General features: G+C 47.9%; 1 protein-coding gene across 1 annotated transcript; it reads left to right on the plus strand.

Moving 5' to 3' along the window:
* Positions 1-1,649: 1,649 nt before the first annotated feature.
* LOC144247633 (uncharacterized) lies at positions 1,650-15,669 on the plus strand. Its single transcript, XM_085565336.1, has 3 exons — positions 1,650-1,709; positions 11,499-12,344; positions 12,793-15,669. Exon 2 carries the CDS (start codon positions 11,510-11,512, stop codon positions 12,332-12,334), a length of 825 nt encoding a protein of 274 aa, XP_085421462.1. The 5' UTR covers positions 1,650-1,709; positions 11,499-11,509; the 3' UTR covers positions 12,335-12,344; positions 12,793-15,669.
* The last annotated feature ends 2,378 nt before the right edge of the window (positions 15,670-18,047 follow it).

The raw sequence follows: 18,047 nt of genomic DNA on the forward strand, positions 1-18,047 counted from the left end.
CATGCATACTTTGTGAACAAAGGAATCACCCTTAAAATTACACTATTGCATATTCATATATTCTTCATGGTTATGCATACATTCTGTTTAAAACAAGACACTCTGACTGTTATATGACAAGTGTTTCCTTTAATCTCCATGGCGTCTTTGAGTCTGAGCAAGGGGTGAAGAAATTTGCTTCTTCTGATAAGAAAGCCATAATTTCCTATTCACTGGAAGACTTAGGTGTTCTGTGATGGTTACCTCAAAGCGAGTATCTCATGCCTTAAAAGAAAAGCCACATAGATATTTTATGTTTTAACTACTAAAGCTTCATTTTAACTATGAAACTACATTTACCATGCTATTAAAATGTTAATACAGCACTACTAATTAAACTAACATATATGCATTCTTCATGCTGGGTGTCTGCTGGATTTTCCCCGGAAAGGACCCATCTCTGTACAAAGCCACCTTTTTTCATTTCTAAATTAAGTCCATCTTTCTCTGCCAACTGTGGTTTCTCCACCCCGGCTGCAGCCACTGGTCATTTAAAACTTTAAGAATCTTTTTGTACAAGCACAACTGACTTGATGTATATTTTACATAAGAACGAATTATTCCACAACATATATTAGAATGGGGCTGCAGAGACCCACCTGCAGATCCATGGGGCTGCAGAGACCCACCTGCAGATCCATGGGGCTGCAGAGACCCACCTGCAGGTCCATGGGGATGCAGAGATCCCCTGCAGGTCCATGGGGATGCAGAGATCCCCTGCAGCCCCTGCAGGAGCCGGGCTGGAGCTCGGCGATGCCTGAGAGGAGGCTGTGAGCCCGCGGGCAGAGGGGCCCCGCTGGAGCAGCCTGTCCTGGCAGGACTGAGCCCGTGGCACAGTGACCCACGCTGCAGCACTCGGAGGGGGCTGTGCCCAGGGGATGGACTCCGCTCCGAGAAGTTCCTGGAGAAGTCTCGGCCGGGAGAGAGCGCAGGGTGCAGCAGGGAACGACTCCTGTCCCTGAGCAGAGGGAGAAGCCCCGGGGGATGAGCTGAGCATGGCCCCATTCCCTGTCTCCTGCCCTGCCGGGGGAGGAGGTGCAGCTGGGAGCAGGGAGGCGTGGGGAAAGCTGCATTTAAGGCTCTGCACTGACTTCTCCTTCTCCTGCTCTGAGGCTTTGGAGTTTTCTGACAGAAATCTCTCCCCTGTCCCACCCACCCACAGGGCTTGGGGCAGGTTTCCCTTTTTGGGGGAAATCAAAGCGAAGCACTGACGCGTTAACGAGGGGCAGGAGAAGTGAGGCTCCTGGGCTTCCCGCAGAGGCGGAGGCACGGGGGGCGCAGGGCCGGGAAAGCCGTGGCGGGAGGCGCGGAGAAGTTTGTTTGTGTGGGCAGCTCAATCCCGGCTCGGGCCCGGGCCCGTGCCGGGGCTGTTCCTCATCTCCGGCTTTCCCCTCACGCAGCCCGGGGGCGCCGAGAGCGCGGGGCGAGGCGGGGCCGTGCGCAGAGCCCGCCCCGAGCTCGCTGCCATTGGCCGCCGGTGCCGTCAGTCGCGGTTGCGGCGCGCTGATTGGTGGGAGCGGGGCGCGGCGCGGCCCCGGCGGCGGGCTGAGGGCGGCCGTGGCCGCGCAGCGCCGCCATTGGCCGAGCGGCTGTGCGGGCCCGGCAGCGGCGGCAGCGGCCGGAGCGCGGTGAGGCGGCGGCGGCGGAGCTCGGAGGCGGCCCCGGCGCAGGTGGGAGCCGCGCTGGGCTCTGCGGGGGCTCGGGGCCGGCTGCGGGCGGAGGGGGCGGCAGGGGGCTCCGGCGGCTCGCCGGTGCCGTGTCCGGCCCGTGCCGGCCCCGGGCCGAGGGCGCTGCGGGAGCGGCTGCCCGCGGTCTCCTTCCCGCCGGGGCCGGGCAGGAGCCGCTGCCGGAGCAGCGCTGGCTCGGCCCGGCTGCTGTGGGTAGGACAGAGGGGCTGCCCCGCGGCCGGGAGCGGGCGGGGAAATTCCCGTCGCCGGAGGTTTGTGTGCCCGGAGGAGAGCGAGGAGTCCTGTCAAAGTGACTTTATTGCCGAGCAGGGGCAGAGGCCGTGGGGCATTTGCCGTGCGCTCTCTGCCGTGCTTGTAGTCCGCAGCCTCCTTTTTATCCTCATCTTCCCGGCCGCATCTCCCTCTGCCTTTGCCCACCGGCTGAGTTCCTTGGAAGGTTCCGACTTCCCGATGCGCCTGGAGCCTGTCCTCGTTAATGTGCACCCTCCTTTTGTAGAACAGCGGATATTCATGGCTCTGTTAAGTCTTTGTGCTGCTCCTCGAGGTTCGGGAATGTAGCGGGACTTTGAGCAGCTGTCTGGGTCAATTTGTAACATTTATTGGGACTGATGGTTTCTCTCGTTACTTTCTTCTCTACAAGTGCCTGGCCCTATCTCCAGGCAGATTCACTCCTTGACTCTGTTTTGTCCATCCCGGGTCCTCTTTGGTTTTGGGATTATTCTCGGTGCCCTCATTCCCTGTCCTTTTGTAGCTGTTTTTGGATCAGGAGGCCTGGCTGCCACCTGCATGCCCTGGCTCAGCTGCTGGATGAGCTGCACTGCCAAGGTGTGGAGCATGGTAAAAAGATGAGAGTTGCTGCAGCACAGAAGAGGAGAAGCAGCATTCCTTTAACCTCTGGTGTGCCTGGGAGCCACGAAAACTTGTCCCATTTCCATCTTTTCCATGTTTGGAGCAATACATAAACTGCTCTCCTATTTCCTTTGTTAGCTTTTTCACCACTTTTCCCTTGCCATCTCTTTACCAGCAGCAGATTCAGACACTTAGTTTTCCACAAACTCCTCCTTTTTCTGCTAAGAGATAATCTGATCCCATCCCCTCGTGAAATGTTGTGTTCCTCATTTTAGTGGCTTGGTCGGCAGGAAGGTCAGGAGCTGGAGCTGTCTGGTTGGTTCTTATTCCGAGGACAGCTTTTAATCTAATGATGCCATTGAAATGCTAAATGGGTTCTCTGTCTCCTGATAGGAATTTGTGAGAAACGCCAATCACTTGGTTTTTAAAATGTTAGAAGTTAAATACTAGTAAAATGGTTATAAAAGTAGGAATACAATGAAACTAATAAAAATTTAGAGTTAGGACAATTGCAAGACAATAAAAACAAAGACTTACATATGTCTGGATGGTCTCTTGGGCACTTAAGCCACAACAAGCATATCTTGTGAATAAAGGAATCACCCCTAAAAAAATACACTGTTGCATATTCATATATCCTTCATGATTATGTATACATTCTATTTCAAACAAGAAAGTCTGTCTGTTGTATGTCAACTGTTTTTTTTAATCCCCACGGCATCCTCCAGTCTGAGCATGGCCAGAAGAAATTAGCTTCTTCTAGTAAGAAGACCTTAAATTCCTCTTGTCTGGAGAATTTAAGTGTTCCTAGAGCGAATTTAGGTGTTCTCATTTCGTAAACCCCCGCATGCATATTTTCTCTTTTAACTACTAAAGCTTCATTTTATCTACAAAGCTACATTTACCATACTGTTAAAATGTTAATACAGCACAACTAATCAATATAACATAATACATATAGTAACTATCTGCACAGAGCCATATAACATGTATTTTTCACAAAATCATTTTGCTTCCCAGGGGCTGGTCCATGGTGTTGTAGGATTTGTTCTGGTGGCCGTTCATCTTTTCCCCATGTTTGGGCGTTCCCTCAAGCTGGGGCTGCATCAATTGACCATTTTTTTTCTTACTCCTTCATCATATACTTGAATTCCAACTGATTTCCCTGAACTTGTTATAGCAAAACCCCACTGCTCTGATACACCCTGTAGAGCACAGACAGAGGCAGTAGATCTTGGAGTGGGCAGAGGGATGATTCCCCCCTGTGAGAACCCCAGCCGTGTTTTGGGGCCACATGTGGTGGTGAAATTCCTCCTCCAACCCGTGCTTCCAAAGAAAAACTCCACAGGCTTTAGCTGTTCGGTCTCAAGGCAGTTTATTGCTAGTTATCTAACAGATTATGTTCTTGGACTGTGGCTATTTGATCAGCGGCCTGGGTAGAGGCACACACACACCCTGACATCCTCTCTCTCTGCTGTCTTCTTCGTCTCTTCCCCCACCCAGGGCTGCTGCTATATTTTATATGATATATTACGTATAACATGTTTACAATTATTCCCCAATACCTACTACCTACGTTGCCAAGTGTTTTTCTACTCTAAACCAATCTGTGAGTGCCAACATCACCAAGAACATGGAGGTAAGGAAGAAGAAGGAGGAAGAACAGGATCAGCCCACTTTCCTCCATGTTAGAACTTCTGACCCCCATGTACAAAGTGAAAACCCCCCTGTACAAGTGTTAAAACCCCCCTGTACGATACTAAAAAAATTTCCCCTCTACTTTGTAATTACTTACACTATACTATTTAACCTTTTGTGACTGCTTGTTCCATCTCCAAAGTTGGTCATTCATTCCATGGCTCAAACTCAAAATCACAGCTGTTTTTCAGCTGTCTGCCAGGGTCTAGAATGCTTCTGACCAGGGCCTGGAACCTCTAAAAATGTCTGAGAGACATTTTGAGTTCCCACACCTTTTTATTAGTCCGGCACCAGTGTGATTGTGAAATGTACTCCCTGAATCCTAAGCAAAGACAAACTTGCTGGCTTTAACCTGCCTGTGGTAGGGAATTCTGCAAAAGAAAGCCTGAAAATATTGCTTTGCCTGTTTTTTATAATGCAAAAAGGAATACTGCTGCTTCTGGTTGTGCTGGCTGAGCCCCGCTCTCTCTGCAGGCCAGGTCAGTGCTGAAGGTGTTGTGCCTTCTGGTGTTCCACAGCTGACTGACACACTTTGTAGAGTTACTTCCTTATCTACAAGTGCCCGGCCCTATCTCCAGGCAGATTCACTCCTTGACTCTGTTTTGTCCTTCCCGGGTCCTCTTTGGTTTTGGGATTATTCTCGGTGCCCTCATTCCCTGTCCTTTTGTAGCCGTTTGTGGATCAGGAGGCCTGGCTGCCACCTGCATGCCCTGGCTCAGCTGCTGGATGAGCTGCACTGCCAAGGTGTGGAGCATGGTAAAAAGATGAGAGTTGCTGCAGCACAGAAGAGGAGAAGCAGCATTCCTTTAACCCCTGGTGTGCTGGGGAGCCACAAAACCATGTCCCATTCCCATCCTTTCCATGTTTGGACCAATACATAAACTACTCTCCTATTTCCTTTGTTATCTTTTTCAGCACTTTTCCTTTGTCTTCTCTTTGCCAACATCAGTTTGAGTCACTTAGTTTTCCACAAACTCCTGTTTTTTCTTCTAACAGATAACCTGATCCCATCCCCTGGTGAAATGTTGTGTTCCTCATTTCAGTGGCTTGGTCAGCAGGAAGGTCAGGAGCTGGAGCTGTCTGGTTGGTTCTTATTCCGAGGACAGCTTGTAATCTAATTATGCCATTTAAATAATAAATGGGTTCTCTGCATTTTGATAGGAATTTGTGAAAAACTCAATCACTTGGTTTTTAAAATTTTAAAGGTTTAATAATAGTAAAAAGGTGAAAAAAGTAATAATACATTTAGAGTAATAAAAATTTAGAGTTAGGACATGTACATGACAATAAAAAACAAGGAATTACGGAGGTCCGGATGCTCAGGCACTTAAACCAAGACGAGCATACCTTGGGATCTAGAGGAATCACCCTTAAAACAATACACAATTAGCTTCTTATAGTAAGAAAACCATAACTTCCTCTTCTCTGGAAAATTTAGGTGTTCCTTGAGTGAGTATCTCATTCCTTAAACCCCTCCTCCACATACTTAGTTTCTCTTTTAACTACTAAAGCTTCATTTTATCTGCAAAGCTACATTTATTATACTATTAATATGTTAATACAGCACAACTAATCAATATGACATAAGACATATAGTAACTATCTGCGTAGAGCCATATAATATGCATTTTTAACAAATTTGTTGGGGTTCCCAGTGGCTGGTCCATGGTGTTGTAGAATTTGTTCTGGTGGCTGTTAAACTTTTCCCAGTTTTTGGGCTCTGCCTCAAGCTGGGGCTGCATCAATTGACCCCGTTTTTCTTATTCCATCATCATATACATGAATTCCAACTGATTTCCCTGAACTTGTTATAGCAAAACCCCCAGTGCTCTGATACACCCTGTACAGCACAGACAGGGACAGCAGATGTTGGAGTGGGCAGAGGGATGATCCCCCCCTTATTTTAGTGCAGTTTTCCCAACATTCTCCATTTGCTGTTTCCCTTTGCAGCTTCAGCCATTTCTGTTGCAGAGTCAGAGATCCTCAGCATGGGCTCTGCCTTCAGCTGTGCAGATTCCATCTGTGCAAGCAGGCAGGGCTTGGGGTGAGGGGCAGAGGGAATCAGCCAATTCCTGCCCCAGGCAAGAAGAGCCAGGTACATTGTCCCCACTTTGCCCCAGCAGTGTTAATTTGCATTTCTGAAGCTCCTTCTGGGTGCCTGGAATGCAGCTTCTCTTCCAGCAGCCTCACATGTGCCACCTCCCCCACAACCTGCTGCTTTATTTTTTTTTCCTTCAAATAATCCATTTAGTATTTGTGACTTAAAGGGTCACCTTTAAATCTCTTCTAGTTTTGTGAAGTGCAGCCTAAAGGTGTGTGTTGAAAAACCCAGACCAAAATTTTGGTATCTCTTACAGAAACATACACAAAAAAATTCCAAGGCAATTCAGTTTTTTCTACTTCTCGGAGTAAAAATTCATTCTCACATCCCTAACCGAAACCTAACCAGAAATACAGAAGTAGGATTATTACAAAAAATACTCTAATGCTCTAAACTTTGCACTGGAACTGCAGGAAAAAGAAAAACTCCACCAATATGTTTATTGTTAGAGTCAAGGCATTCCTTGATTCTGGCCAGGATGTGCAACAGAAATCATTCCAGCCCCACATAGCCCGGGTGTGCAGAGAAAATAGTTCCATTACATGTGGGTTTTACTCGAGTTTTCTCAAAATTGATACAGTCTAAAGCAATCTAAATCCATTGGTTTAATGTTCTGTAGTTTCAAGTTGTGCATTTTTGAGTGTTCCTTTGCTTGTGCTGTTAATGAGGTGGGAAGTGCTGGATTTCCTTCTCAGCCTTTTGCAGACCAGGTGTCTGCAGCCCTGCCGGGGGCAGTGTCTGGGGTAGGTGTTGGTTGCTGTTTGCTGCTGGGGTTGATGTTTTGCTGCTGGTCGTTATCTTTGTGGGTATCTTTCGGGCCATTCCCAGTGTGTTGAGGTGCTAAACTCATCTCCACTGAGTGGTGTAACATCCCTTAACAAAACCTTTAACATTTCTTTCCCCAAGGCCAAGGCAAAGCAAGCCTGAGTAGAGAAATCAAAGGTTAACAATGTTCAAGTCTATGAGCTGGTCTATTTTCCATGGATGCACTGGCAGGCAGGGCAGAGTGTGAGTGAGAGCCAGAGTGGAATTGTCCCGGTGTCTCCCCAGCAGCTGTGGCAGTGCAGGCCCAGCGAGCACTGAAGCTGCAGCAGTGGCAGCAAGGGCTGGCCCCGGTGGCTGGAGCTGCCCAGGGAGGGTGGCCAGGCCGAGGATTTCAGCAGAGGAGGTGTGGGCAGGCCCAGGGCCTTGCCCCGCTGTGGAGCCCTGGCTGCTGCTGCGCTGCCTTCAGTGCAGGCTCAGGGGGGCCTCCCATCCTCCTGCTGCAGGCGGGAAGTGCAAATCTCCGGGGCTGCAGAGACCTGGAGCCCAGGCTGAGGGGTCCCCCCGTGTTCAGCTGTGCTGGCGGCTGTTTCTGGCCTCGGGGCCCCTTGGCATGGGCCACGCCACTTGGCCACCAGTGGTGCTGCTTTGCACTCCTTAGGCAGAGCCCATGTCCTGCTTGGATGTTGGCAGCAGCAAAGTGCCAAGGCAGGCTCTGTGCCAGCCCAGCTTCCTGGGGGAGAGATTGCACCAGAGACAGGATTCTGGCCACAGACTGTTTTAAATGTGCATCCCTTATCTCCACCCTGCACTAGGTGGAGAATTCCCAGGGTAAGGAATTCCCGAGATCAATTGCAAGGGGAAATAATTGAATATCTGCCCTGGGTCTGGCTCTTCTTCTTGCCCAAGCCAATGGCAAAAGCCGTACCCATGGCATCCTGGTTTCTATCCCCAGCTTCCAAAGGTGTTTCTTTCTTTCCCCATTCATTCTTTGTACCCAGCCTGAGCTCTGGGGGTGCCAGGGGTTATGGAGGTCCCATTGTATTCCTAAAGCTGCCATAAGCCCCTGGAGGATATCTCCTGTAAAATGAGTTCTGCTCTCTGAGTCTGTTGCTTCCACAGTCACTTTTCTTGAAATTATGTCTTTTAGACATACCCTAATAAGTGATCCAGTGGTTGCTGAGCAATCAGAATTGCTTTTGCCCCCCTGTTAGGTGAGATGGTGTCACCAGAAGATATTGAAGCCTTCCTGCTCAGGGCATTTCAGTGCCAGGCTCTTACAAGCACACACAGCTGTGCTGGTTGAGCTGACCATGGGGGGGGTAACCTGCGCTTTGTCTGATTCCCTTTCCTCAATAACAGCGTGTCTTGGAACTCTTTTCCCTTCTGCTGCCCTTGAAGAGCCATCCACAAAGACATTTTCTGCCTCAGGCCAGGCAATGTCTCCTGAATCTCCCCCAGGCTGGGTCTGGAGCTGTGTCACTTGAATGCAGTGCTGGGTTTCTTCCCAGCCCCTCTGTGGGCTGTTCAAACAGGAGGCTGGGTTAAACCCTTCCCCTGTGCTCAGTTCTGAATCCTCCTGTGCCACTGAACAAGTTTCACACTGTAATAACCGAGCACTGCTCATCCATTGCGAGGCTCTTTTGGTTATCAAAGCTTGAACTTGATGGCAGACTGGAACAGTTGGAGATCCTGTTGTCATCAGGTTTTGGGCCTCAGTTCTGTTGAATCTGTGGCTGCACAATTCTGCAGACAATGAGGCCACTCTGGCCACTGGGTGAAACATTTTGGCGCAAGAGTTCCTTTGGCATGGCCCTGTTTAATATTCACCTACAATTCCAATTTCTTTTCTGAGTCTGGAAGAGCCAGGGCTGAGGCATCAATATTTTTGGGTTTTCATTTTCTCAAGTTTTGCTCACTTTTTCCTTTCCATACCACAGCATGGAGGCTGTCTGGGGTTACAAAGTCCTACAATGTTCTGTCCGGAACAGAGAATCCTCAGTCCAGGCTGTGTAATTCCCTGTTAATCCTCAGAATTGTCGCAGCTCCCTTTTGGTGCTGGGAAATGTTACTTCTGAGATTTCCCAGACCCTCTTTGTGTCAAACCACAACAAACCTTCAGTCCCATTATGTCCCAAATATTTAATCTTTGTCTCCATTATTTGCACTTCTTTTTTTTTTCAGATACTTAAAAGATGTTTTAGCCAAGAAATTCAGCCTTTTCACAGAGGCTTTGTCTAGCACTTTTTCTTGTCCTCCTCATTGGAGCCATCTGATTCCCTGACTGGCAGGATAGGAGTGCTGTAGGGAGACATCCCTGGCTCCAAAAGCCCTGCCTTTAGCAAGGACTCCATACCAGGCTGTGAGCCCTTCCTTCCCTCCCCTGGAACAGGGTGTTGCTTTTAGCCCCCACTTGTCCTGGTTGCTTCCGAGTAACTTGGAGAGGCTCCACATCAAATTTTCCTTTTGGGGCTGCCCACGCCTCTGAGTTCACTGAGCAGAGGCCTTGCCAGACATTTGACACAAAGGTACAGCAGCAATAGCCTCTGTACCACCTTTTACAATATTCCAATGCCACCATCAAATTCCTTCCTGGTTCATAAAAATGACAGTAGGAAGAAAAATAAAAAAGTTCATTTCAAACATATCCTCCACAGATCCTAATAGTGATTGAACAAATGATACCAGTTCAACTTTCCCATTTATTCCCTTAATAATTGAAACATTCCTTTACAATTTTCCCCCCTTAGGTGTAAGATTCCGAGTGGATGGAGAGGCCCCTGTGTCCATCAGGAGAGGCCTCCTCTGGATGCAGACCCAGCCTGAATGTTCTGCAGGGCTCCAGTGTGGTGGGTCCCCAGTGGGATGGGAGCTCAGAGAGCCCTGACAATCCATGTCCATGCAGGGGTGGACTTGCTCCTGCTGAGGGTGCTGCTGTCTGTGCTTGCAGTGTCCTTGTGGGCTGCAGCTGGAGCCCTGACTCCTTCCCAGGGGCTGTTTGGGTGGGCTGTGCCCTGGCCAGGAGGGCAATGCCTCTGCCAGGTGCTTGTGGCCGACCCCGTCATGCCCTGGGTGCTGGGGCCCCCTTGGGCCCTGGGGTTGATCCCTCAGGGGCTGTGGGAACTCTGCCATGGCCTTTGCCTTCAGCTTGGCCTTTTGCTCATCCCTTCTTGCCTTCAGCTGCTGTGCCTTTGTGCCCAAGTGCTGCAGGGCTTCTTGTGCCACTCCTGCAGCCCCGGTCACTGCCTGTGGGTGCTCATCCTCTGAGAGCTGCTGAGCTTTCTGCAAAACCTTTCCTTTCTGCAGGGACCCAAAGCAAATCCTGAACAGCAAATCCTGATCCTTCCATGTGCACTCTGCATTTCCCAGCTGTTCCTTTGTTTTCCCCGTTGTGCTCAGGGTCCCTGCCCAGCCCGTGTGGCAGAGCCGGTGCCTGTCCTGCCGCAGTGTCCAAAGGCGGCCCCCCCGGCGGGCAGGGCCGGCAGCTCCCCGGGGCCGGGCAGCGGCCGGGGCGTCCCGCAGCCTCCTGGGGGCCGGGGGCCACTGCCGGCCCTGCCCGGGGCTGGTGGGGTCAGGCAGCGCCCGGCGCTGAGCCCCGGCTGCCCCACAGCCCCGGCCCGGCCCCGCAGCTCCCCACAGGCCCCAGCCCGTGCTCCCGGTGCCGCACCTCTGCGCCCGGTGCTGCCGCTGCCAGCGCAGAGAAACCCCTGGCATCCGGACCTCCTGCTTTTCCTCTCCTGGAAACCGGGGATGGAAAGGAGCCGGCAGTGGGTGCTGGGGCTGGGGGCAGGAGGAGAAGGGAAGGAGAAGCACGCTTGAGGAACAAAATGGTCAAGTGATGCAGGTGGCGGGAGAAGATGGGATTGTGCAGGAGAAGGAGGAATAGCAGGAGGAAGAGGAGTGTGAGGAAGAGTAGAGACACAAGAGGAGGAGGAGAAGGAGCAGAAAGAGGAAGCAGTACAAGTTTCCACCACTCCTTATAGTTGCAGCCTCCCCCCAGCCCCAGGAGCGCTGCTCCCTCCACATGTAGCAGGTGACCGTTGAGGGGGATTCACGATTTTCACGGGGTGAATCTTGGTGTTTCTGAGATTTCTTGAGCTAAATGTTGGTGCTTTGGTTTTATTTGGCAGCTGAATATTTATCTTTTGGAGGAGGGTTTTGCTGGCTTTTGGTGTTTGGGGTGTTTTTGTTTTGTGTCTTGAAAGTTTACGGGATTTTTGGGCTGAATCTTGGTGTTTTGGAGGTTCTTACAGACACAAGATTCCCGATGACTTCCTGGGATGAACTTGGGCAAGGAGGAACCTCCAGTCCAAGGTGCTCTTCTCTTGTTTTTTCCCCAAACCAGGAGTTTTCATTTCCAGGCCGTGGCTGGATGGAGGAGGAGGAAAAGCCCCGGAGATGCTGCAGGAGGAGGAGCTGCAAACCCAGCCCAGGGAGCAGCGGGAAGGAAAGAGCCCCCTTGAGCCAGGAAGGCAGGCGGAGATCCAGGCGGAGCTCGGAGCTGGTGGAGAAGCCTCATGGCAGGGAGAAGCCCCACAAGTGCTTGGAATGTGGGAAGGGTTTCAGCCGGAGCTACCACCTGATCCGGCACGAGAGGATCCACACTGGGGAGAGGCCCTACGAGTGTGGGGAGTGTGGGAAGAGGTTTCGGACCAGCTCCCATCTCCTCAGACATGAGCGGAGTCACTCAGGGGAGAGGCCCTACTGCTGCCCCGACTGCGGGAAGGGCTTCAAGCACAACTCCAGCCTCACTGAGCACCGGCGCATCCACACTGGGGAGAGGCCCTACGAGTGTGGGAAGTGTGGGAAGAGCTTCATAGACAGGTCTTGCCTGATCAAGCACCAGGTGGTCCACACTGGGGAACGGCCCTATGAGTGCTTGGAATGTGGGAAGAGCTTTGGGTGGATCACCGCCCTGAGAAAACACCAGCGCATCCACACTGCGGAGAGGCTCTACGAGTGTCCCCAGTGTGGGAAGAGGTTTCAGACCAGCTCCAGTGTCCTCCTACATGAGCGGATTCACACAGAGGAGAGGCCCTACCGCTGCCCCGACTGCGGGAAGGGCTTCAAGCACAACTCCCACCTCACTGAGCACCAGCGCATCCACACTGGAGAGAGGCCCTACGAGTGTGGGAAGTGTGGGAAGAGCTTCACACAGAGATCAACCTTGACCAAACACCAACGGACGCCCCACTAAGGGAAGCCCTGTGAGTGCCCCGAGTGAGGGAAGAAGTTTGGAGTGAGGGAAGAGAGTGAGGGAAGAGCTTGGTGTGCTGCTGCAGCTCCATCCCCCATGGGAGGATCCGGGATGGATGATCCCCAGTGACCCCCGTGGGGCAGAGCCCTGGTGTCCCTGTATGGGGAATAAAACAGAGAGTAAAGCAATGGAGCTGATAAAGGGGCCCAACATCTGAGGCCTGACTGAGCAGAAACTGTGGGAGACACAGACACAGTTTCAGTCTCCCTGGGCAAGAAGAAGGGACAGTGGGGGGTGACAGGGGTGTGACAGAGGGGATGAGGGGGTGACAAAGGGACAGAGAGGACAACAGAGCCCTCCAGGGAGGGGACAAAGGGGACCCTGGGAGGACACAGGGGCCACCGCTGGAGGCCACAAGTGCCACCAGGTCCCTGACACCTCCCTTGTCCCCTCCCCAGGTGTCCCCGTACCAGCTGGAGTCACTGGTGAATGTGGTGGCTACCCTGAGTGAGGTAGCAGCCACTGTGACCAGGTTACAGAGGGACGAGCAGCAGCTCATGTCCCCAGAGTCCCTGCACGGGAACCTGAGGAACTTCACCTGGAGTCTCGGTGAGACCCTCGAGCAGGGCGATGTCACCTCCCTGGGCCACCGTGGTGTCCCCTCCCTGGGCCAGGCCCTGGCCGTGCTTGGGGCCACCCCAGGGGCACCTGGGCCGATGTGAGAGCTGCGGGCTGGGCCTGGCAGGAGTTGGTGGTCAGGCTCGAGGACAGCCGGGCCCTGCTGGCCTGGGATGCCACCGAGCTCCGCGACGCCCGCTGGGACGCGGCCATCGCTGCCATCCGGGCCGGGGATTCCTGGCACAATAAAATCTCAGAGTGTGCATGGACAAGTCCAAGGCAGTGTGAGCTTTCTGCCAGGATTTGGGAATCCTTTACGAATCCAATTCTCACATCCCTGGGCCCCCCGGTCCCGGCGCTGTTCCCGGGGGTCCCACGGCTCTGGGGGTCAAAGGGGAGGGGGCGGAACCCCCGTGATGGGTGGGGGGCACAAAGGGGGGTCCGGGCCCGGTGCTCGGGGGGGTCGGGGGCACTGAAGGGGTGCGGGTGCGGTTTTTGGGGGGTCCCGGTGCTCGGTGAGGGGGGGTCAGTGCTCAGCAGCGGGGGCTGTCCAGGGACCCCCCCCGGCCCCCCCAAATCCCAGCCGGGTGTGAAAAACAAAGTTCACTAAGGGATTACTAAACAAAGTTAATCAGGGATAAAAAAGGGTTTTGGGGCTCGGCCAAAGAACTCCCCCTCAACTTGACCCTTTGTTCTCCGGATCCGGTTCCACTGCAGGGCCACGAACACACTCCTGAGTTTTGACATTATTCAAACACTCCCGGGAGGTTTGGGTGTCCCAGGAACTCGTGTTTGGGTCTCACCTCTGACTTGTCTGCAGAACATTCTGTAGATTAAGTCGATATATTTGATTTCTTCTCATGGTTCCACCCTGTTGTTTCAGGCCCCCTGATAAATTCATAAATTCTTCTGAGCTTTGTGTCACTGGTATCACCTGGTGAGGCTGGTCCGCAGATGTGGGAAACAACTGAATTGTTTTACACCTGAGTCAGTCACACAAAAGTATTTTAACATTGCATAGTCTCTATTTCAGTATTTGTTATTAATCTATTTAATGTTTATCTATTTTTAATTTATTAAGGCCTATGATACAATATCTGTTTATTACTCAAGCAGTAAATTTATTATACACTGCACACATAAACTGATTGATTTTATTTTACCAGCGAACAGCTGCAAGGAATTATCAGTAATCAATATCAATACCAAGTACCACAGCAAAATCCTCCTGCTCAATAACAACGTGCAGAAGGCAATACAGAATTTCAAAAGCTGATTATTCTATTGTCATTTATAACCCGGCTCTGCTGCAAGGCACCGAGGGGCTCATTCAGCCCCTGACCCACCGCCACCCCCATCAGTGTCCCCAGAGCGTCCTCAGAATGTCCCCAAGTGTCCCCAGTGACGTCACCCCAGGAATTCCCATCAGCATTTGGGACAATTGCAATGAAAATTCCCAGAAAATTCCCCGAATTCGTCTCAAATCCCGCGTGGGGAGGGGAGAGGGGAGAAGTGACAGCAGCGATGTCCCTGATGATGTCACCGTCCCCGACGACGTGACAGCGGTGACATCGCTGTCCCTGCAGCAGCCTCGGGATGTCCTCTGTGAAAAATGCATATTTTATGGTTGGCTTTTGCAAGTATTAAATTGAATAGGATTTGTATTATGTTACATTGATTAGTAGTGCTGTATTAACATTTTAATGGTAGGGTAAATGCAGATTTGTGGTTAAAACGGAGCTTTTGTGGTTAAAACAGAAACTCTGTGTGTGGGAAGAAAGGAATGAGGTACTTGCACCGGGACAGCAGCCGCAGGACACCGAAATCTTGCAGAGAAAAAGAATTTACAGATTATTGTAAATGCAGGCGAGCCGGGGGGAAGAAATGACGATGCCTGACTCCAGCTCAGAAGGATGAATGGTTTCTTTATTAGAACTATACTAATATACATTAATATACTGTTTAAAGGAGACACTAAAACTACAAACCTGCTTTTTCTATTAATACTCTATTTAAAGGAGATACTAAAACTACAAACCCGCTTTTTCTATTAATATACTGTTTAAAGGAGATACTAAAATTACAAACCTGCATTTTCTAACTCCCAAATCGAACTCCTCACAACTCGTGACCCTCTCTGAGATTCCAGCCCCAGGTGGGTTGGATTGGCCCCAGGCTCAAACGATCCTCACCAGAACCCAACCCAGCAACCACCCCACAACAATTTGGGTAACAAATTGTTAAACAATTCTCCAAACACGTTCCACATGCTAAAACAAGGAGCAGAAACAGAAATTGTTTTCTCTCTCGTTTCCCTCTCTGCTCCTCTGTGGAAAATGCTGGGAGGCAGAGCAATGTGCTGCCACAAGGGCTCCCTGATTAAAGGAAATTCACTCTCCGTGCCCCGCTCAGCCCTGCGGGCGCCGCGGGATTGAGAAGAGGCTGCCACTGCTCCGGGCTCTGTGGCTGGACAGGATTGATGCATCATGCATGAGATCGATGAATATGCAACAGGCTGCTGCTTTTGGGTTATTCCTTGTTCAAGGCGTGGTTTTGGCAGCTCAGTGCCCGAACCATCCGGACGTCCGTAATCCCTCGCTTTTTATTGTCTTGTCACTGTCCTGACCTCATTGTCCACATTGTTATTGCTCTGATTTTATCGCTGGTTTTTAGTAACTGTTTTATTACTAATAAACTTTTACAATTTGAAAAACCAACTGATTGGCATTTTTTGCAGTGCCCAAAAACATCCGGATGTCCGAAATTCTTCACTTTTTATTGTCTTGTCATCGTCCTGACCCTCATTGTCCAGATTCTTATTGCTCTGATTTCATTGCTATTTTTATAACTATTTTATTACTAATTAACTTTTTGAATCACTAATTTTTTAACATTTTCAAAACCAGCGAGTGGCATTTTTCATGGTGCCCAAGAACTCCTGGATGTCCAAAATTCTTCATTTTTTATCGTCTCATGGTGTCCTCATCCTCATTGTCCACATTTTTATTACTCTGATATTATTTATTAGTTTATTTTTTTTGTTACTATTGTATTTTTATTTTTATTTTTAATAACTATTTTATTACTAATAAATTTTTAAAATTTAAAAAATAACTGATTGTTATTTTCCACAGTGCCCAAAAACTTGCAGATGTCCGAAATTCTTTGTTTTTCATCGGCTTGTGGTGCCTGACCCTCGCTGTCCACATTTTTATTACTCTGATTTTATTTTTAAATTTTATTTTATTTTTATTTTATCTTTTTCTTATTTTATTTTTATTGTTTATATTTTTAATAACTATTTTATTACTAATAAACTTTTAACATTTCAGAAACATCTGATCAGTGTTTTCACAGCGCCCAAAAACTGCTGGATGTCTGAAATTCTTCATTTTTTATCATCTCGTGGTGCTCTGACTCTCATTGTCCAAATTTTTATTAATCCTATTTTATTGCTATTTTTATACTTACTCTATTAATAATTAACTTGTTTGAATCAGTAATTTTTAAAAGATTTTAAAGAAGCAGAACTGGTATTTTTCATGGTGCCCAAAAACATCCGGGCATCCAAAATTTTTTTCTTTTTATCACCTCGTGGTGGCCTAAATGTCATTGTCCAGATTTTGATTACTCTGATTTTATTTTTTATTTTAATTTTATTTTTTATTATTTTAATATTTTATTTTCTTTTTTAATAACTATTTTATTTCTAATAATTTTTTAAAATTTCAAGAACAACTGACTGGTGTTTTCACAGTGCCCAAAACTCCCAGATGTCCAAAATTCTTCATTTTTTATCTTCTTGTGGTGTCCTGACCCTCATTGTCCACATTTTTATTGCTCCAATTTTATCGCTATTATAATTATTAATTTATTACTAATTAACTTGTTTAGCTATTAATTTATTACTAACTTGTGTAATAATTAATTAATTACTAATTAACTTGTGTAATCAGTGATTGGTTTGTGATTTTACAGACGCGCGATCGGCGCTTTCAGAGCTCGCCGCGAGCGGGAAACGTTACACGGGAACGAGCTTTGGATCGATTCCTGTGTGATACTGATCAATAATCAATAATCAATAACTAATGCTGGATCGATTCCTGTGTGACATTGTTCAATAATCAATAATTAATAACTAATACTGGAACTATTAATTTGTGATATTGATTAATTAATAATAAATAATTGACATAGGATTGATTTTTCTGTAGCATTGATTAATATTAAATAATAATGAGTGGATAAAAGTTTCTGTAATATCGAGTGATTAATAATTAATAATTACTAATATCTAATAACATAGATAGATTCCTTTGTGATATTGATTAATAATTTAGAATTTATATTGGATTATTTTATTTTTAACATTGATTAACACTATTGGATTTGTTACTTTGTAATATTAATAATAATTAATAATATAGGATTGATTTCCTTGTAATATTGATTAATAATAAATAAATAATAACATAGGATTAATTTACGTGTAATATTGATTCTTAATAATCAATAATTAATAATTTATATTGGATAGATTTCTTTGTAATATTGATTAATTAATCCTTGATAATTGATAATAGATCAATTTCTTTTTAGTGTTGATTAATTAATAATCAATAGTTGATATTGGGTCTATTTCTTTGCAATGCTAGTAATAATAAAGAATTAATAATTAGTACTGAATTTATTTCTCTGCAATATTGATTCATTAATAATCAATAGTTGATATCGGATAAATTTATTTGTAATGGTTAGTAATAATCAAGTATCAATAATCAATAATCAATAATTAATATTGGATTGATTTATTTGTAATATTGTGAAAAATGCCGATTGAATGATGCGCAGATATTGATTATTGATAACTCACTGGTACTGATTATTGATGATTCACTGCTATTGGTTATTGATAACTTGTTGCTATTGCTCATTGGTAACTCCCTGCTATTGATTATTGATAAGTCCCTGCTATTGATTATTGATAACTCCCTCCTATTGATTATTGATGACTCACTGCTTCGGATTATTGATAACTCTCTGCTATTGATTATTGATAATCTGCTATTGATTGTTGATAACTCTCTGCTATTGA

This window comes from Lonchura striata, chromosome 35 (genome assembly GCF_050655825.1).
Source record: "Lonchura striata isolate lonStrDom1 chromosome 35, ASM5065582v1, whole genome shotgun sequence".
Taxonomy (NCBI): domain Eukaryota; kingdom Metazoa; phylum Chordata; class Aves; order Passeriformes; family Estrildidae; genus Lonchura; species Lonchura striata.